This window comes from Bombina bombina, chromosome 4 (genome assembly GCF_027579735.1).
Source record: "Bombina bombina isolate aBomBom1 chromosome 4, aBomBom1.pri, whole genome shotgun sequence".
Classification (NCBI taxonomy): Eukaryota; Metazoa; Chordata; class Amphibia; order Anura; family Bombinatoridae; genus Bombina; species Bombina bombina.
The window spans coordinates 1,156,468,132-1,156,491,109 of NC_069502.1; the positions used below are offsets into that span (position 1 = coordinate 1,156,468,132).

At 35.6% G+C, this 22,978-nt stretch overlaps 1 protein-coding gene across 1 annotated transcript in view; it reads left to right on the forward strand.

Annotated features, from left to right (window-relative positions):
- The window catches only part of DNAH14 (dynein axonemal heavy chain 14), a 746,387-nt gene that overhangs the window by 111,666 nt on the left and 611,743 nt on the right, over window positions 1-22,978 (forward strand). The window contains 1 exon segment of the mRNA XM_053712788.1: window positions 3,337-3,434. Within this exon segment, the coding sequence (XP_053568763.1) occupies window positions 3,337-3,434 (98 nt within the window).

Sequence of the window (22,978 nt, forward strand, 5' to 3'; positions counted from 1 at the left end):
CGGTTTTTAAAAATTCGATTAAAAACAGGGGCACTTTAATTCATCAAAATTTACATTTCATTCCTGTTGTGAAAAAAAACTTACCTTTTAATCTTGACAGCAACTGACGTCAGAAATGTTGAATAGGTCATCCTCCAATCACGGCTTCCCCCCCAGGGAAATCAGTGTCTGATTCAACGCCGTGATTGGAGGAAGCTGGATTCCTCATTTTAGACCCAGGAAGAGGCTTTGTGACGGGTGGAGGAAGCTGGAGCGGCTGTCAAGTTTAAAAGGTAAGTTTTTTTTTCTCAACAGAAGTAAAATGTAAATTTTGATGAATTAAAGTGCCCCTGTTTTTAATAGAATTTTTAAAAACCGGGCACTTTAGCATCAAAATTGACATTCACTTTAAACATTTCTGTTTCAATAGCTGTGACCGCCTGAAAATTAATTTTAACCAATTTAAAGTGTCATTACTTTGTCTTTTCTCAATGCATAACATGTGCACATGCTGAGTTTCTCCTAATATGACTATAGCTAAAATCATATTCTCTTCTTACATCATATTCATAATTAAGGTATTAATCTATTTAAAGGAACATAATAGAGCATACAGTTTTAAACAACTTTCTAATTTACTTCTATTTCGACATTTTCTTCATTCTCTTGGTATGTTTTGTTGAAGGAGCAGTAATGCACTACTGGGAGCTAGCTGAACAAATCAGGTGATCCAATGACAATATATGCATATATGTCCAGCTCCAAGATACCCAGAAAACAAATGGCCAGATTATGAGTTTTGCATTATGAGCGGCTCGGTAATAACTTGCAAGTTATTGCCACCGCTCACCTTTAATAGTGCTGCTATTACAGGTTTTCCAAAAACCTGCGTTAGCGGGCAATATGGTTGCGTTGAGCACCATACCGCACACAAATACGAGCGCTGCTTTGAGCTGATTTTAAGTGCTCGTGCACGATTTCCCCTTAGACATCAATGTGGAGAGCCAGCTAAAAAAAAGCCTAACACCTGCAATAAAGCAGTGTAAAGCTCCGTAACGCAGCACAATTGATTCCTATGGGGAAAGAAAATTTATGTTTACACCTAACACCCTAACATAAATCCAGAGTCTAAACACCCCTAATCTTCCGCCCCCGACATCGCCGCCACCTACATTAAACTTATTAACCCCTAATCTGCCGCCCCCAATGTCGCCCCCGCTACTATACTAAAGTTATTAACCCCTAAGCCTCTGGCCTCCCACATCACTAACACTAAATAAATATATTAACCCCTAAACCTAACCCTAAGTCTAACCCTAACCCTTAATATAATTAAAATAAATCTAAATAAAACTTACTATCATTAACTAAATAATTTCTATTTAATACTAAATGCTTACCTATAAAATAAACCCTAAGCTAACTACAATATAACTAATAGTTACATTGTAGCTATCTTAGGTTTTATTTTTATTTCACAGCTAAGTTTGTATTTATTTTAACTAGTTAGATTAGATAGTAAATAGTTATTAACTATTTACTAACTACCTAGTTAAAATAAATACAAATTTACCTGTAAAATAAAACCTAACCTGTCTTACACTAACACCTAACATTACACTAAAATTAAATAAATTACATTAATTAAATACAATTAACTAAATTACAACCCCCCCCCCACTAATTTACAAAAAATAAAAAAGAAATTATCAAATATTTAAACTAATTACACCTAATCTAATAGCCCTATAAAAAAAAAACCTAGCCTAAACTAAACTGCCTTTTGTGGGGCATTGCCCCAAAGAAATCAGCTCTTTTACCTGTACAAAAAAATAATACAAACAGCCCCCAACAGTAAAACCCACAACCCACACAAACAACCCCCCCCCCCCAAAAAAAAAACTTAGCTCTTTTTCGGTGCCCAAAGTCCCTATGCTAAAAATAAAACCCACCCAAGAAACCCTTTAAAAAAAAAACTAACACTAACCCCCGAAAATCCACTTACAGTTTTTGAAGACCAGACATCCATCCTCATCCAAGCGGGCAGAAGTCCTCATCGAAGCAGCAAGAAGATTTGTAGATTAGGTGTAATTAGTTTAAATATTTGATAATTTATTTTTTATTTTTTGTAATTTAGTTAATTGTATTTAATTAATGTAATTTATTTAATTTTAGTGTAATGTTAGGTGTTAGTGTAAGACAGGTTAGGTTTTATTTTACAGGTAAATTTGTATTTATTTTAACTAGGTAGTTAGTAAATAGTTAATAATTATTTACTAACTAGTCTACCTAGTTAAAATAATTACAAACTTAGCTGTGAAATAAAAATAAAACATAAGATAGCTACAATAGAACTATTAGTTATATTGTAGCTAGCTTAGGGTTTATTTTATAGGTATTTAGTTTTAAATAGGAATTATTTAGTTAATGATAGTAAGTTTTAGTTTGATTTATTTTAATTATATTTAAGTTAGGGGTGTTAGGGTTAGACTTAGGGTTAGGTTTAGGGGTTAATAACTTTAGTATAGTGGCAGCGGTGACGTTTTGGGCAGCAGATTAGGGGATAATAATATTTAACTAGTGTTTGCGATGCGGGAGTGCAGCGGTTTAGGGGTTAATATGTTTATTATAGTGTTTGCGATGCGGGAGGGCCTCGGTTTAGGGGTTAATAGGTAGTTTATGGGTGTTAGTGTACTTTGCAACACTTAGTTATGAGTTTGCAAAACCTATAACTACTGACTTTAGATGGCCGAACGAATATTGTCGGTATGGGCTGTACCGCTCACTTTTTGGCCTCCCAGGCAAAACTCGTAATACCGGCGCTATGGAAGTCCCATTGAAAAAGGAATTTTTGAAAGGTGCGGTAGTTACGTTGCGTTACAGCCAAAAAGGTGTGCGGTACAGCTATACCTACAAGACTCGTAATAGCAACGGTAGTGAAAAAGAAGCGTTATGAGCCATAACGCAAAACTCGTAATCTGGCCGAAAGCAAATTAGATAATAGTAAAAAAAGGAAAGTTGTTTAAAATGGCATGCTCTATCTGAATAATTTTATTTAATTTTGACTTTACTGTCCCTGTACGACATCCCGAAAATTCTGGCCTGTTAGGGGGCCCTGAAGATCGGAATTGAAAATCTCTGACATAAACCAGGAACATTTGTGTTTAACTTTCATGTCCCTTTAAAATATTGATACTAATGGTTTGCAATGCCTTAGAAAAAGAAGCTAAAAAATAGATTGAATATGAAGTTCTTCATGGCAAACTATAATGGATTATAATGGGATCCTTTTGAAATTAAACTAATAATTTACAACAACCAAAATCATGTAAAATTATAACTGTTTCTTCTTTGCAGATCTTCAGCTGTACCTAAAAAAGCTTATGTGTTGCCCACTAAACAGGAGTTTGAAACAAGAATTCAGGCCATTTTGGACAGATTTGAGCACACTATTGGTATGTGAAGTTCAATGTTTTAAATGTAAATGTATTAAAAGTATATAGAAATAAACAATAAGATACATTTGATTGTTAAAGGGACATTGAAAGCAAACATTATATCATGAATGCAACATAGAAAACATGTTAGATATATTTTTAACACAAAAAATGCTTAAAGGGATATTAAAACCCATTTTTTTCTTCTTACATGATTCAGAGAGAAATAAAGCATATCTAGATAGGCCCAGGAGCTGTTGATTGGTGGCTGCACATATATGCCTTATGTTATTGGCTCACCCGTGTGCATTGCCATTTCTTCTACAAAGGATAACAACTCAATAAAGTAAATTAGATAATAGATGTAGATTCAAAAGTTGTTTAAAATTGTGTTCTCTGTCTGAATGAATAAAATAAAATTGTGGTTTGATGTCCCTTTAAATAAAGGCTGTTTCAAACATATATTGAAATTCAATACTGAAACATATATTTTCAAACATAAAATAGCTTAGAAACAGATGCACCATAATAAAAATAGTTTTCAATGTCCCTCCAAGCTCCGTAGGTTATGTTATTTTTTATTAATTAAATTTTAGTCAGTAAAACTGTTGAATTAAACCTTATATTGATTCAGTGTCACAATTCCATCCCAGGTTTTTGTGACTACAAAGGACATCATTTCTATTTAGTTAACTTTTTATTTTTTTTATTTTTTTTGGGTACTAAGAACCAGAACTGACTCACAAACAATAAAAATACTGATACAAAAAAACCCCAAAAAACCTAAGCCCTATAATCAGTTCACAATATATGGAATCCAGTTGATGCTCAAGCTAATCTATTTTTTACTCCTGTCTTGAACTAGAGTTAAACTCTTTGATCAGCAGCAAAGGTGAAGTTTACTTTATCTGCCACAGAGTTAACAATGGTACCTACGCAGAGGCATAACTAGAAACCACAGGGCCCAGGTGCAAGAATCCAAACCCCCCCCCCCCCCAAAAAAAGTGAATTTGATACATATGAATAAATAAATAAACTGTTATAGGTTTTACTCAATTTCCAAGAAATCTTAAAGGGCACATTAAACCTATGTTTTGTTTCTTTAATGAAAAAAGAAAACTTTCCAATTATAATGCAAGATATAATTTAAATAGAGGGACATCCATCTACCCCTTCTCGTATATTTGCAGCATTGTAAATAAATGGACATAACCCTTCTGCTGCAGATGGCAACACTTACATGTAACTCTGTGCAGATCTTCATTGGAAACATATAGGAGATGGGCTTGTGGGGGTCTAAGGCAGAGTTTTTGACAACTGATTCCAGCCGTGCTTGCTTTAAATCCCCTCTTGGACACTGCTTGCTCTCGGAGGCAGTGGCACAAGCTCAGTTTCTCTGCTGCAGAATTGGAAATCCCGGGCAAAATCAAGGCTCATTGTTGCTGCAGAGCGCATGCGCATTAGCCTGCAGCCTCTCCTCTGCCACAATCCTCCACTCCATAACTGTCTTCTCTATACTGCACACCTTTGTCTGTAGTCCTCCTCACACTGCTAATGTGCACCTCCTCTCTGCTGTCTGGATCTCCCCAATACTGACTATGCTAATTTCAAGCTGCCCTGCTCAGTGAATTCTCTCTCTCTCTCTCTCTCTCTCTCTCTCTCTCTCTCTCTCTCACTGACTGATTACACGTGCAGTCAGTCAGGAGTGGAGCAGGCGCCAATGTTTGTGCCACAGTCAGGAAACAGGGATTATCATTCAATTCATCATGGAACTAGTTATGGGGGGGGGGGGGGAGTTGACATTTTTATTTTTGCTGAAGCTGAACCTCCCACCAGGCCTGGTCAAATTTGCGAACACTGTACCCCAGGTAGTTCTGCTCCTGTACCTACGTAATGTAGTAGTACGTGGTTATCTGCCAGAATACCCTTTGCCTTATTATCTCCAAATATGACCCACTTCCAGCACAGAAAACTCCATTCTATTTTAACTAAATTAATAATTTTCTACACTACAGTAATTCCTAACAACGAGTATCTTACCACACTGTTTACCCTAACCACATTAACCCTATCCACTCAAAAACCCACCCTAATAATCCTTAACAACTACCCCTGCATTAACACCTTTCGAATCAAACTGCAAATAGCAAACATATAATTGCCCTTTGTGTGCTGTTTATACCCTTTCCAAGGTGTGAGCTTCCAACCGCAAGATCACTTCCACCACCCCCAACTGGTGTCCTCAATGCATCCACATCAGTGAAAATTGTCCCTTTCTTTAAGAGGCCTACCAGCATAAAACACCCTCCCTAGTACTCAAAGGGACACCCCTCTACACTGCCTGCCAAGGTATAGTGCCCACACACACAAAAACACCAAAAAAAAGTTCCCTTTAGAAATAGGATACCTCCTGAAAATACCCTCTGGCACCAAATAGCTCTGCCAACAGAACCTTTCTAATGCAAACACACCCTTTATTGCCCAAGGGACCTTTTATATGATCCCTTCAATTCAAAGACCATCTGTGCACCCAAGGGAACCCTTACACAACCTATAATGCAAAGGCTCTCTATCACATCAAATGGACCCCCTGCATGAGCCTACAGGTCAAAGATTCTCTTCTAACTACAAAAGAACCCAGTACAAAGACCCGAACACCCATAGGATGCCCATTGCAACATTCCTTATGTCAAGGAATGTATGCAAAGTGTATCTTCCAAACTTATTCATAGATTCAACAATATTTTCTATATTAATTGAATCAAAAACATCAAATCTCACCTTATTTCAGCTCTCTATGTATAAATTGTGTGTGTGTGTGTGTGGGGGGGGGGGGGGTAAATACCCCAGAAGGCTCTTAATGTTATTTTATAAAGATCATTGACAGTGCGAACATAGGGTAAAACAGCTTAAACTGTACATTTGTTTAAGATCCCTTTTTTATTTTAAGGCTAAAAATATGAATTATTATTATTATTCTTTATTTATAAAGCGCCAATAGATTCCGCAGCGCTGCCCATGGGTACAAGGATAACAGTACAATGGAGAAACAATACAATAAAAGACAAAATTTTACAGACAAATACAGGGGGAATTGAGGGCCCTATTCCCGTGGGAACTTACAATCTAGATGGATTTAAGCTGTTCCCCCAATGTCATGGGGCTGTTCCCCCAATGTCATGGAAATGATTGGAAAAAATATGACTTTGAGGTACAACTAGGCTTTTTTATTTCTACTTAGCCAGAATATGCGAAAGATTGATGATTTGAGCATTAGGCTAAAACATTGCTGTAGGAAGTTTTACTGTATAAATTTTTTTTTTTTTTTTTACTTTGAGTTGTGGATAGGGGTCCCTCAAGCACTATGGTGATCTCTTTAGTGCAAGTGAAGGTCTTTGTGCTGGAATGAGCCACTTGGGCTTGTACAGAGATGTTCCTTCAAGGTGATAGGAAGGGTCCATGCATTAGATAGCAATAAGGAATGTGTTTTAGCAATGATACTGTGCTCCTTGTGCTTGTTTAAAAAAGGGAACATTATGAGTGCTGGGAATCCATTGGGGGTAACATTATGGGTGCTGTTGGTCCCATTGGGAGTTCATTAGGTGTGATGGAGTTCAATAGAGTTATCCTTCTGGGTGGCTGGAAGTCCATTAGGATGTTTTATGGGTGATGGGTATCACTTATGAGGGGAATGCTATGGGTAGTGTTGGTTCCTGGTAGAAGTAATCCTGTACTTGAGAGGTTGAACTTTATTTGGAGTGGATGGATAGGTTAGAGCAGCACTGTGCTATTACCTGAGTCATTATGTGTCTTAGGTGCTTTAATAGTTATAGGGGTTAATTGGGGAGGGGGTGATATTAAGGGATTTATATGCTGTGGTAGGTCACATTAAGTATTTTGTCATGGGGAGGTATGGGGTATAAGGATTTAGAATAGTTTTCCGTTAAATAAATGTGGGGACTAGGGGATAAGAGGCTAAGGCAACTGGAGGATCAAGGAGTTAAAGGCAGGTGTCATAAGGGGAGGTTGTATTTTGTTTTACTTGAGTGGTGTAGGGAAATTTCAGTTCCTTGGCTCTGGTGTTTGGTTAATGCTGTAGACAGGTTGTTAACGTGTCACTAAGTAGCCATTGACCAGAATATATGGTGATAACACTAGCACCTATATTATATAGTTACCAATGCTCAATAGTTTAAACAGGATTTTTGTAGACCAATTGTGGTCATGAAATTTTAAAACGTCTTCCCCGCACCCCATATTTTGTGTCTAATCATAAATATTCTGATAACCCCATACAAATTATATAACACTGCATGTTTATTGATAGCCAGTTTGATGCCCAGTTTGATTAATTCTCTCTCAATTAAGAAGTTAAGCCTAGCTAAACGTTTAGTGCCCAACACAAGATATGGTTGTTTTTTCTTTATATAGAGATGCACTGTTCATTACTTTTTTTCTTTTTATTTCTTAGATTTACTTTTGCACAAACTGTTTCCCCTGCAGCATATTATATTGTGTATTCACTTTTCTGTGGGTTTGCTCTTTCAGTTATTAATAAAATGCAGCAGAGCATACTTCAGTATCTGTCATGCCTGTAGCTTAAGAGATCTCTTTGTATTTTGCTATCAGACCCTGGGGCATTTTTCACAACTAAGACACTTTGATTTGCTAGTGCCCTACTGTCGTTGCATTGTATTCATTAAAATTTCTATGCTCATTCTCCTGTACATGTGATAGAATTGTATAGTTTGTGGACAAGACTTGTAATAATCCTGAAGGGCAAATCTGAAATGAAAAACATACATAAAATGTTGTATTGTAATGAAAAACAAATTGTAGATTTATTTTAAAATGAAATAAAACATCATTATGGGAACACAAATAAAAACTGGATTTATATGAGAAATTTGCAGGTTTAAAAAAAAAAAAAAAATCTGAATAAATATTGCAGATGAGATATAACAATGTATTATTGTAAGCATTGTCATGATACTGTTTTATTTTGCAATTCTAAATGTATCAATAACAAAAAATTAGCATAAAGGGACATACAACTCAAACATTTCTTTCATGTTTCAGATAGTGTAACATTTTAAAGAACATTCCAATTTACTGCTTTTATCAATTTTACTTTGTTCTCTTGGTATCCTTTTTTGAAAAGCAGGTAGGAAGGTGTAAGAGGGTGCACCTGACTGGATCAATATATAGCAGCAGTTTTATAACTGTTATACATTTGCAAGAACACTAAGTGACAGCACTGTTTGCCGTCATGTACTGTTCCAGAAAAGTGCCCGCTACTCCTCAACAAAGAATACCATGAGGACAAAGTCAATTTGATAATAGAAGTAAATTGGAAAACTTTTTTAAAATGTTATGCTCTGTCTGAATCACAAAATAATTTTTTGGGGTTTCATGTCCCTTTAAAAATTGAAATCACATTTCCTTGTTTTCATAATAAATATTATAACCCATACAAAACATTATTTTGACTAGTAGATCGTAACTGTAAAGAATAAAAATAATTACTTTATTATATTAAATTTCCATATGAATCAGAGGAGGCTCCTTCATATGATCACAACCGCACGTGATCCCCTGGAAAAAAAGGAAACAAAGAAAGAAAATACATTTTTGGCTGAATAAATATCATTTCTCCAATTGCCCCCCTATTGGAAAAAAATATATTTATTCAGCCAAAAAAGGTTCCAGTCTACTGCACAGTTTAATAAAAAAAAAAAATTTTTAACCGTACGTGCGGTAGAGAGGTATAGCCTGCCATATCCCTTTGCATATTTTTTTCTATGTGCCTGCTGCTCCGCCCATAACAGAGCCTATACCTTTCTTAATCGCACAATTTTCAGTGTGCGATTTGGGCTATTTCTATGGGCGGGCAGCAGGGGGAGCACTTTTTTTTAGTTTCCTTTTTTTTAGCTGTGTTAGCGACGCTCAGATTTACCGGTCTGGGACTGTCTGGGAACATTCAGGACGACTGAGTTTGTGGGGTAAGTACCGGTACTATGCTAACTCCACCATCCATGATCACAGCAAGGAAACATGTCAGGTGTTATAAACCATGCTAGATGCTAGCAAGAAGGAAGGAGGCTAATATTACAAACTTTTTATTTTTCATTTTTTGCACTGTCTCCATAACGGGCAGTTCTGGCTTAGAAATCTCTCCTGCTTCACCAGGTTGCCCTCCCCCTTGCCTCTCCTCTGAGTGCCGTGCTATTAGCAAACATGTGACAGCACGAACACACGGAGGAGTAATAAACATCTTAGAAGAAACTGATAAAGTGAGGGAGGCTGGGGGCTTTGTCAGTGAGGCTTGTTTTGTGGAGCTCAAACAAGTAAGGGACAGGGTCCTGTTTACAAAATCTGCTTAAAATAGTTTTAATACACATATCTCTGTTACTGCCAGCAAAGGTGCTAAAGTTTAACCCCTCAGTTACCAATAACACAGAACAAATGGTTATTTAACCTCTCAGTAAGCAGCAAACAAAACTAATTTAACCAATTAGGAGCTAGTAATGCTCAAACTGCAGTCAGTAACAGGCACAGTTTATCTAAATCACACCACAATTAGCCTTTTCTTGGTAGCTGAAGGGTTAAATCAAATTTATTTGTATATGCATCATAAATAGACTGGGGTGTAAGTGCATTTATATTTGTGTAATTTTTTTAAAGATATTTTAGAAGCATGTGGAAATGCTCCACTAAGTGGAGAAACAGAAAGGGTTCAAAATATACCACTGGACCAATGCAGAGGTTGCTCACTGGCCTACCATTTTAATATGTGAAACAAAAGGGAGGGGTACATTTTGTGAGATATATATATATATATATATATATATATATATATATATATATATATATATATAATATACAGTGTGTATATATATATATATATATATATATATATATATATATATATATATATATATAAAATATATACAGTGAGTGTATGTATGTATATATATATATATATATATATATATGTGTATATACAGTATATGTATGTATATATATATATATATATATATATATATATATATATATATATAACTATTTTACATAACTGGTCCGTGAACCCCCATTTGAATAAACCACGAGCCGCCACTGATATGAATTACTCAGATTTTATTATACTGCAGAATAAACTTTTAAATACTACTGAAAGTAACGTAGAATGTATAACTACCCTGCACTGTCAGAAAAAAGGGTACGGTTGGGGTCCGTTTGTGAACACTTAGGGTACAACTGCTGTGGTTGTACCCTCAATGGATCATAATTATACCTTAAGGAACTAATATGTACCATTTAGCGGTAAATAAGGTACAAATATGTTTCCAACTGTCAAAGGGTTCATGTCTGTACCATTTAATCCCCCCAAAAAGGTACAATCACTTGTGTGACTAAAAGGTTGAGGAGAATGGGTGGTTCAAGGCTGCCAAACCCTGCAAGTCCATATCATTTGTACAGCTCAATTATTCATATTCACATAACTGTCAGTCACCCAAAATGAATGCAACATACATGTTGTACAGCGAAATAATTATGTTCAATCGTTGTTGGTAATATGCAAGAAGCGGACAAAGCAAAAAAAATACTTAAAGGGACAGTCTACACTAGAATTGTTATTGTTTAAAAAGATGGATTATCCCTTTATTACTCATTCCCCAGTTTTGCATAACCAACAGTTATATTAATATACTTTATACCTCTGTGATTACCTTGTATCTAAGCCTCTGCAGAATGCCCCTTATCTCAGTGCTTTTGACAGGCATGCAGTTTAGCCAATCAGTGCAGACTCCTAAATAACTACAAGGGAGTGAGCATATTGTTTATCTATATGACACACATGAACTAGTACTGTATAACTGTGAAAAACTTTCAAAATGCTCTGAGCTAAGAGGCGGTTTTCAACGGTTTAGAAATCAGTTTGAGCCTACCTAGGTTTAGCTTTTCAAAAATACCACCAAGGGAACAAAGCAAATTTAGTGATAAAATTTAATTGGAAAGTTGTTTACATTTTCATGCCCTATCTAAATCATGAAAGTTTAATTTTGACTAGACTGTCCCTTTAATAACCCATATATTCAATGATACTGTGTTGCTGGTTCTAAATGGCAAACACTTAACATTTTAAAGTTTGTATTTAGAGCATCAAGATGTTAACTCTTAAACATAAAGCAAATGTATTAACTAAAATTACAAAGAAAAAAAATTTGTTTTAAACTCTATAAAATAAACATGAGCTGTTTAAGAACCAGTTTTTTAAAAAATAAAATAAAATTGTAACTGTTCCCCAGTCACATACATGGATATTGTGTGTGACATGCCATAGCGCCATCTGTTGGTTGAAAGTTCATTGACATGTGTAACACAGCTCCATCTATTGGTAGCAGGTTCATCACCAAAGTGTGTACTAAGGAAATAGACTAATTTGCATATATTTTGCATAGAGTGACAATTCAATGTATGGAGTTTTATCGTTTATCCCTCCCCCGAATCCCCCTTCATTTTGTTAGAGTTATATTTTATTAACCCTTTCGTGACAGGGTTAAAGTGCCTACATCGGAACAACTGTTCCGATGTAGACAAATTGAAACTACGCGATCGTGCATACGATCGCGAGATTTCAATTATTGGATCGCATCTGGGGGGCGTCCCTACAATCCTAGGAACGCCCTCCAGACCGCGATTAAATCCCTGAAGCACAGAAGGCTTCAGGACAGCCGTTAGTTATGACGTTCCATTCCGTCATAACGGCTTTAAAGCCCAGTCTAATTATGACGGAATGGAACGGCATAACGGCTTTAAAAGGTTAATATTATGTTGTTTTCTATATGTTTTCTATATATTTATGTTTTATGTGGCATGTCACCCTAAATTAAATGGGGTGTTTTTAGAGTCTAGTACAGAGTGCTATAAAACCCATTGAGTAGTTCATTTTGGAACTGGTTGTTTAGCCTTGCTTTTTCAGGTGGTTCTGTAGTAGTCTTTGGAATTGCTACATGGCTACAGTTAAGTAAACAAACTTTTTTTCAAAGCTGCAGTGCCAGTGTGGCTATACTGCCTGAAAAAGTACACATTGAATGCATATTTGAATGTTATATGATAAATTTAATGGAACAGCATTTGCAATATGCTGTGTTGAGTACAAATTTGCTTTCATAAGGTACAAAGGGCTTGTCACTGGGGCAGTACCCTTAAAAGACCATTTTTTAAGGGTACAATGGGCTCCATTTATCAATCATTTGGGGAATTCTCCTTTCTGTTCTCCTATCAGTTCTCCACAGCTCTCCTTAGGAGAGGAGCACATGTGCGCCCATATTTATCATAAAAAAGTTGTTTTTTTCTCCATGGGAGAGCTGAGGAGAGCTGGGGAGAACTAATGATAAATTTCTCCAGTCGGATTAGTATCTTCTCCTTATTTATCACTAAAAATAAGCAACTATTCTCCATGTCAATCATATGTAAACCAATAGAAATCTTTATACAGCCTTCCTAGTAGCTTTGTTAACGCCCCTCTTCAGCAAACTTTCATATAAGAAAATAGATCTACATTTTCATTGTTTTTGTGCTTCAATTTTAGTGCTTTTTTATATCTTATTTTTATGCCCCAATAGATATCATTTTTGTGCTCTGTTATATATTATTTTGGTGCTCCATTATATATATATTTTTTTTACTCCATCATAAATTATTATTGCACTCCAATAACCATTATTATTGTGCTTTGTTATAGATAATTTTTGCACCTTGTAGAGCCCTTTTTTTGTGTGTAACTGCTTCTACAACTGGTAGAGAATATATTTCTAATGTTGTTCTCCACATTAACTATGGAGAACTTTAAGGTAGGAACTTGCAGGAGAACTTTCAGTCCTCCACAGGAGAATATAAATGATAAATTTGTAATTAGGAGAATTATGAGGAGAACTTTATGAAATACGACTAAAAAGATCTAATTTAACCCTTTTTTTGGAGAACATGTTCTCCAAGGAGAGTTAGAACAGAGTAGGAGAATTTTACAGTCGAATTTGCCCAATTTTAGGAGTATTTTTGAATGATAAATAGGAGAATTATTTCTCATGAGAACTTTTAGGAGAAAATATAGGAGAATTGGAATGATAAATAGAGCCCAATATGGTACCATAGGACTGAGGTCCAATCTAGTCACCAAAGGTACATATTTGCCTTTGAAAGGTACAATCTGCAAGGGTACCAATTTTTACCCATTTTAAAGGGTACAGTAGGTGTACCTTTGAGGGTACTGCCCCAGTGACAAGCTGTTGTACCCCTAAAGGTACAATGTTTGCACATTTTTTCTGACAGTGTGCACCCTGACTGAATAAACAAAGAATATTTATTTATGAATCGGGGTGAAGGTGAAACAGGATAATTTGGATTGAACTGTACTTGATAACCAATGCACATATTTTTGGGGCATATAAATTGCAATCAGGCAATAAATGTAGCACTTATGGCTTTAAACAAATAAAACAGATGTTTAGTTCATTAAGCAGGTGTTAAAATTAACCTAACAAACTGAGGTTCAAATGAGAGTGCAGTTTTTAACACAACAAATTCAGGTTTAATTGATTGAACTTTAATTTAATTAGATTAATAAAAAAAAACGACTTGGTTATTTGTTTATAATTACTCAAATAGCTGTTCAGTTTTTTAAGTTATTGTTAAAACTTAAAAATTGAGGTTCTATTTACTGAGTAGCTTTTTAACTAAGCCAATTCAGACTCCATTAGTTAAATACGTTTTTTAAACTTTTAACTTGAGTTGCAGATGGTTGAGTTAGTTTTTGACCTCTGAAATCAATGTCCAGGTAGTTGGTAGCTTTTTAACCACTCAAATTAAGATTCTGATGCTTGAGTGTTTTTAGTCCAACATACTGAGATCAAATTGATTGTGTAAGGTTATAAATGCTTCAAAATTCAGCTTTTCAGTAGGTATGAAACCTGTCAAATCTATGATCATCTGATTGAGTAGCTTACTAACTGAACAAATGAAGGTCCATTTAAATGAGTACATTTATAATACTTTACAATTTGAGCTTGTTGGAAATATTTTTTAATGTATGAAACGTATGGCCGATTTTGAGTTTGAATTGATTTTTAACATGTCAAGTTGAGATTTACTTAAAGGGACAGTACACTGTAAAATTGTTTTTATATTAATGTATTTTCAATAACTTGTTATAACAGCACGATTAATGGGAGATGGAACTAGCGCCTACTCTAAGCCCCTTGCTCGGAGGAGGGGTGTACCTAGTGACCACCAATAAAGTCAAGTGAGAAAGGGGACCCCCCAAGCGCCTACCAAACCGGAGGCAAAAGGGGAAAGCAAAATGGGAAAGCACTGTAAGTTTACTACAGTTGAAATTTAATAACAGTTTAAAAACATACAATATATATCATGGATCCATGAGATAAAATAACAGATAAAAACAGTTCAAATTATACAAACAATGTGTAAAATGTCGACAACAAATAATCAGCAACAGATATTCAACGGTCCTAGACTGAGATTGCACGGGACTGGGTAATGGGTGTTAAACCATATAAAATCAAATAACTGGTGTCCAAAAGTGTTCAATAGTGCGAAAAATCCAAAATTCAAAATCCAGAATGTTAAAAATAAAAATAAAAATATATAAATATAAAAATCCAGAGTCAATGTGATGAAAACAAGTGTGTCTTTAAAAATAGTGAGTTGTAATTCTGTGGCGAACAAGACAAAAAAATGAAAAGAAAAAATATGCAGTGTAGGCAAAGTGAAAAAATATCAAATAGTAAAAATAGTCACCCAAACCTAAATGGATATTCCTTGTAGTGATCCCACAGTGTAGATAATCCTTGAGGGTGGGAGAGGAGGAGAAGTAGTGTCCACAGGAGTGAAAAAACATACTAAAAGACTGAACCAGTTTGGCCCAAAAAACGATATCCACCTAAAATACAAAGACAAATATGGTGCAGGTAACTTCACACAATTGTACATAAAAGGGAATAGGCTTACCAATACTCAGTCGACGCATTTCGGCCCCTGTCAGGCCTTTATCAAGACACTTTTGGACACCAGTTATTTGATTTTATATGGTTTAACACCCATTACCCAGTCCTGTGCAATCTCAGTCTAGGACCGTTGAATATCTGTTGCTGATTATTTGTTGTCGACATTTTACACATTGTTTGTATAATTTGAACTGTTTTTATCTGTTATTTTATCTCATGGATCCATGATATATATTGTATGTTTTTAAACTGTTATTAAATTTCAACTGTAGTAAACTTACAGTGCTTTCCCATTTTGCTTTCCCCTTTTGCCTCCGGTTTGGTAGGCGCTTGGGGGGTCCCCTTTCTCACTTGTTATAACAGCTGCAGAGTATAAAATTTATGAGAAATTGCATTTTCAGGTTTATTTGTGCATATGAAGTAGCTGGTTTTGTGCTTTTAAACCACAGCCTATTACAATGGGTTGAGCTTCAGGTAATATCAGATCTCATTATGTTATCACTTTTTTGTGCACACACTTGCTTCCTTATTATTAAATTTGTCTAGAAAACCAAAGCTTAATACTTAGAGAGAACAATGGAAAATTATCATTTTATTACTTAGCTCTCATGCCCCCCACTGAGAGTGTAATCTCTTCTGCTGGCTGTGTTTACTTAGGCTATTCAATAGAATATACTCCAGTATAGAAACTTTCAGTATAGGTGGGGAAACCCCAAGCTGAATCATCTATTTCAAATGCCAAAATAGGGGTAAAGGAGGTACTGGTAAACAATTTAAAACACTTCAGCAGGTAAAATGAATCATTGGCAACAATTTAAAGGGGAGAACATTTTTGGGTGAACTGTCCCTTTAAATGAGTAGGTTTTTGCTTTTTAACCTGACAAATCAAAGTCTAGATGGTAGATCATGTTTTAACCAATTAAATTAAGGCACAATTAATGAACTTGTTTTAAACACTCAAGGCCAGATTTCAAGTGGAGTGTTATTTAATGCTCCAACTCGAGACTAACTCCGCTAGAAATAAGCTATTTGTACGTGTCGGGTAGCAGTCGTATAACAATTTTAAAGTAAACTGTTTTTTGCTTGCACACAAAAAGCCGAACTTAGAATGTTGTGCATGCAAAAGTTGTAAAAAAACTAACACTCTACTCAAACCCGATCGTATATTCTCAAGTGCACCAACACAACATGAAAATATGAATATTTTACATTCCAATGTGTTTCACATAGCAGAATATGTTCTATTTTAAACAGAAATACATATTTCTACATATATATGATGGTATTTTGGTACAATATATATCTATAACTAAATATATACATTATATATAGGTATATATATATATATATATATATATATATATACAGAATCCGATATATATAGAAATATCTATTTAAAAAATAGATAGAACATATTCCCCTATGTGAAAAACACTGGAATGTAAAATATTTACAGTAAATACGCAGTATAACACTTTATTAAAAAATGAATATTGCATAAATATGTTTTTACATCTACTTAACTGAAAAGGGCACTTCTATATATGTCTATATATGTACATATGAATTTGTGTTTATATGTGTATATATGTTTGTAAACACATATCTATAAATACAGTATCTCACAAAAGTGAGTACAGGTGGCCCTCGGTTTACAACGGTTCAATTTACACCGTTTCAGAATAACAACCTTTTTTTCCAGTCGTGACTGCTATTGAAAAGCATTGAGAGGCAGTGCATTTATTAAAATAGCCAGTAGGTGGAGCTGTCCGCTTGTGTTGCAGCAAATCCAAGCAAGTTGAAATTAATCAGTTTATCCAGATCTGAGCTATCGAGCAGATTTCAAAGGAACAAGATCTTCCTGTCTATAAATCAGTCCAGATTGGAATGCATAGAAAGAACTGTTTGCAGAAAAATGCAATTGAAGTCTGTGTTGTGTGATTATTTTATTAGGTTTATAATGCTGTTTAGCATTTAAAGTCTTCATTTCAAAGCTTTAAAAATAATGTATTAGGTGTTACTTATGACAATTTTGAGAGGGGCCTGGAACCCATCTCCCTCACTTCCCATTGACTTACATTATAAACTGGGTTTCAATTTACAACAGTTTCAATTTACAACCATTCCTTCTGGAACCTAACCCTGGCGTAAACTGAGGGCTACCTGTACACCCCTCACATTTTTGTAAATATTTTATTATCTCTTTATGTGACAACACTGAAGAAATGACACTTTGCTACAATGTGAAGTAGTGAGTGTACAGCCTGTATAACAGTGTAAATTTGCTGTCCCCTCAAAATAACTCAACACACAGCCATTAATATCTAAACCGTTGGCAACAAAAATGAGTACACCCCTAAGTGGAAATGTCCAAATTGGGCCCAATTAGCCATTTTCCCTCCCTGGTGTCATGTGACTCGTTACAAGGTCTCAGGGGTGAATAGGGAGCAGGTGTGTTAAATTTGGTGTTATCGCTCTCACACTCTCTCATACTGGTCACTGGAAGTTCAACATGGCACCTCATGGCAAAGAACTCTCTGAGGATCTGAAAAAAATAATTGTTACTCTACATAAAGATGGATAGGCTATAAGAAGATTGCCAAGACCATGAAACTGAGCTGCAGCACAGTGGGCAAGATCATACAGTGGTTTCACAGGACAGGTTCCACTCAGAACAGGACTTCGATAATCGACCAAAGAAGTTGAGTGCACATGCTCAGCGTCATATCCGGAGGTTGTCTTTGGAAAATAGACGTATTGGTGCTGCAGAAGTTTAAGGGGTGGGGGGTCAGCCTGTCAGTGCTCAGACCATACGCCACACACTGCATCAAATTGGTCTGCATGGCTGTCGTCCCAGAAGGAAGCCTCTTCTAAAGATGGTGCACAAAAAAGCCTGCAAACAGTTTGCTGAAGAAAAGCAGACTAAGGACATGGATTACTGGAACCATGTACTGTGGTCCGATGAGACTAAGATAAACTTATTTGCTTCAGATGGTGTCAAGCGTGTGTGGTGGCAAACCAGGTGAGGAGTACAAAGACAAGTGTGTCTTGCCTACATTCAAGCATGGTGGTGGAAGTGTCATGGTCTGGGCCTGCATGAGTGCTGCCGGCATTGGGGAGCTACAGTTCATTGAGGGAACCATGAATGCCAACATGTACTGTGACATACTGAAGCAGAGCATGATCCCCTCCCTTTGGAGACTGGGCTGCAGGGCAGTATTCCAACATGATAACGACCCCAAACACTGTTATACAGGCTGTACACTCAGTACTTTACATTGTAGTGTCATTTCTTAAGTGTTGTCACATGAAAAGATATAATAAAATATTTACAAAAATATGAGGGTGTACTTTTGTGAGTTACTGTGTACTGATGAAGGGGAGTGTGTCCCCGAAACGTCACGCTTGTTTCTAAATAAAAGTACACTTGAAAAAGACCAGTGAGTGCCGTCCTCTATCTGATATATATATATATATATATATATATATATATATATATATATATATATATATGAAAGAAGTCTTGACTGACTGACCTCATCAACGCCCAGCTCAAATCGTTTAATCTAGGAACGTAAAATTTGGAAGGTACGTTGTTTTTATGACGTAGGCACCCACTAAGTAAGGATTTTTGGAAATTACATCCCTAAGTGGGGGGGTAGGTGAATTTTTTTATGAGGATCTCATAAACGTGAACATTTATATTTAGATTCTCCTTTAAAAATAAATAAACGTGTTTTACCATTTCCCAAAAATCCACTTAAGGGGGGTGAAAAGGGGGTGTTTTATGAGGATACTTATATCTCAAAAACAAAGATGTTAGAAAAGTAAAAATTATAATTTAAATAAAGTTGATTATAAAGTAAGTTTACATGCCAAATTTCTTGCCCCTAATGTCAGTAGTTCTTAAGATATGGATATCACTAAAAAAAATGTAGTCTTTTCACATCTGACAGATGAGTCATAATATATAATTACAATGTAATATTAAAGTAATTGTAAAAAAAATAATAATAACTACATATTTTTGATGTGCCGGATCGACGCCCCGCCCACAACTTAGCTGATTGGTGCCCATGTAGAGAAGCACCATGAATGAACTCAAACAAAAACGGCTCACACGTGAGGGCACACATTGTTGCGAGAGCTAGTGTTTTTCAATATTTTTTACAAATCACTAAATACACATATAAATACATCTGTACACACATATAAAAAAGGACCACAAAGGACTTTAGCATTGAGATACATAGATATACATGTCTAAATATGTATGTGTATATAAATTTATATACACATACATTTTTATACATGTATATTTATGTTTCTCAATGTTAAAGCAGTTCTTTATTTTTTCCAAAACCTGAGAGCTCATATATTTGAGCCCTTATAACTTTTTTTTGTGCAATATTTTTTTAATAATTTTATTAGATAATGTTAATATGAGTGTAACTGTACTTTGTAATGTATTTTTTATGTTTTTTTGTGACACTTTTCTGTTTTGCGAAACAGCTAACCAGAGCTCTGAGGATGCGGAAATCATTATAATTTAAATTGCGATTGGGCTTAAGCGTTCGCATTTACTTTCAACTTGTAATGAAAAAGTGTCCATTTTGGCGTAAAAACAGTAACGCAGCCATTACGAGTCTATTTGTTGGGGATCTTCGCCAAGTACAAAAAATACCATATCACCACTTATCTGACAAATAGAAGTTGCACAGAATACTTCATATTAAAGAAATGTGCTTTAAAAGTTTTATACTTCTGACTAACTATAGCTATACCGCAAGCATTGTAGCCTGTAACGCAACGTCAATCTTGCAATGCCCATACAAATGCCATTTTCACGGCAATTGGTAGCTTAGGTTTTTGTTAGAGTTAGGTTTTTTATTTTGGGGGTTGGTTGGGTGGTGGGTTTTACTGCTGGGGGGTCTTTGTATTTTTTTCAAGGTAAAAGAGCTGATTTCTTTAGGCCGGGCAATGCCTTACAAAAGGCCCTTTTAAGGGCTATTGGTAGTTTATTGTAGGCTAGGGGTGTTTTTATTTGGGGGGGGGGGGCTTTTGTAATTTTATAGGGCTATTAGATTAGGTGTAATTGTATTTATTTTTGATAATTTCGTTTGTTATTTTTCGTAATTTAGTATTTTTTATTTTTTGTAATTTTAGACTTAATTTTTTTTTAGTAGTGTTAGGTTTTTTTAATGTGTTAAATTACACATTAAAAAACCTAACACTACTAAAAAAAAATGAAGTCTAAAAGTTTTTTTAATTGGTAGTTATTTTAATTTTAGTATAATAGTTATGTTAGGTTAATTGTTAGTTTAAACTTAGTTTTTTTTAATTTCACAGGTAAGTTTTTATTTATTTTAAGGTAGGGATATTGTAATTTTAATATAAAGTTGAGGGTTGTTAGATTTAGGGGTTAATAGTTTAATTTAGTTTTTTTGTGATGTGGGAGGCTGGCAGTTTAGGGGTTAATAGGTTTATTTAGTGGAGGTTATGTGGGAGGCCAGAGGTTTATGGGTTAATAACTTTATTATAGTGGAGGCGATGTCGGGGAGCGGCGGAATAGGGGTTAATAACTTTTATCAGTGGCGGCAATGTCGGGAGCGGCAGATTAGGGGTGTTTAGACGGGATTTATGTTAGTTTTTTTTCCCCATAGACATTAATGGGGTTGCGTTACGGAGCTTTTAATTCCGCACTTCAGGTGTTAGTTTTTTTTTCTAACACCTTCTCCCCATTGATGTCTATGGGGAAAGCGTGCACAAGCACGTATTCTCAGCCCTTGGATTTTGTGCGGTATGGAGCTTATCGCCACCATATCGCATGCACAAGGAGGCTTTTCAGAAACTTGTAATGGCAACGCTATGGGGGTGAAATAACGCAAATTTTGTTGCGTTCGTTTCGCACCCTCTATAGCGCAAAACTTAAAATATAGGCGACCTGCAATAAACGCCTTTTCACTCGTAATCTGGCCCTCAAAGGGGTGTAGTTTGTTTAAAATGTTTTTAAACCATTTAATAAAAAAATAAAAACATACATCACTAGACCAGGCACTTGCTTTAGTATAATTTTATTTAAAATAATATTACATTTTGAATGTATTTGCCTCTGATATCTTGTTCATCTGGAACTTATACAAGCAAAGCTATAAGCACACACGAGCATCATGCTATCAGCCTTATTATGTAGAATATACACTCACAATAAATTTAGTATTTCTTATTAGTTAGTTTGAAGTCAGATATCGAGTAGCTGCTGCTGTAAACATTTTCTAATCTTTTTAGGTTATTTTTGAGACCACTTGGGGCCCGATCCAATATACGGCGCAGGTTTCAGCGTAAGTGCACAAACCCACGCCACCCGTAATTTCACCTCGCACATCAGGGTATTATATATACGGCGCCGGCATTTCTTAAGTGCCGTTAGTCGGATAAACTAGCGATGTCCAGAAATGAGAGTAAATACAAATTTCTGACGCCAGTTTTGGAGTTATAAAATCATGATTAGAATAAATATACAATTTTTTTTATTTATTTTTTTTAAATCTGGATTTTATTGAGGATTTTGCATTAACAAAGGAAATAGAAACAATTATTGTGCATGCTCTCCGGAGGAATATAGTTATAAAACAGTACAGACACATGGGGCATATAAAAACACTGATTTGGTATAGTACGGTCACATGAAACATATTGGGGCTCGCACATATCTGTCCTCATTTTTTAAGGTATTAGCCCTAACAAAATGCAAACTGCATTCTTTGTAACATAAATGAACAATAAGAAAAAACATAGTAGGAAGGAGTGTAAAGATCTGGACAACCAACATAATTATATGACAACTGCTCCTAGTTAATGTGTTAATATGAACAAGTTCGGTATCACATGATGAAAGTATAGTTTCCGCTCATTAAGAGGCCTGTCTGATTTAAGAAAATAGATCAGGGTGGAGGCTGTGCATTAATAACAGGGTCCTACATGTGATAATAAAGGTATATGCAATAATTAATTTATCTACGTTTACCATAACAGTACACCCTTTAAACTGGGTGGAACGTCAGTGAGAGTAACATGTTATCGTGTCCTGGTGTTCTTATTATTAGCTTTGATGACCTTATCCCCAGCGTTTTTTCAGGTAGGACGCCTCAGAATCTAAGTCCATGCGGTTTGCGGGAGGTCTGTGGTTGAAGCTAGTAGTCATGCCAGCTATGGACTCATATGTAGTCATCAGTGGGAGGCTTGATAAGATAGTTGGCACACTTTTTCTGCTATCGTATCCTGTCTAATGATTAGGCTGCATTGATACCGATGTTTTCACTCTCCCCCATTTTTTGATCTCTGTGACAGCTGCATTTGAAATGGCCGATAGTGGAATCAGGAAGACTCTCCCCCATTTTTTGATCTCTGTGACAGCTGCATTTGAAATGGCCGATAGTGGAATCAGGAAGACACCTTCGTTTTGAAAAGGCGTCTCGGCCACCGCCGGTAACTTCCGCTGTGACATATTGTCAAGTGAGTCTGGCCCGTGCGTGG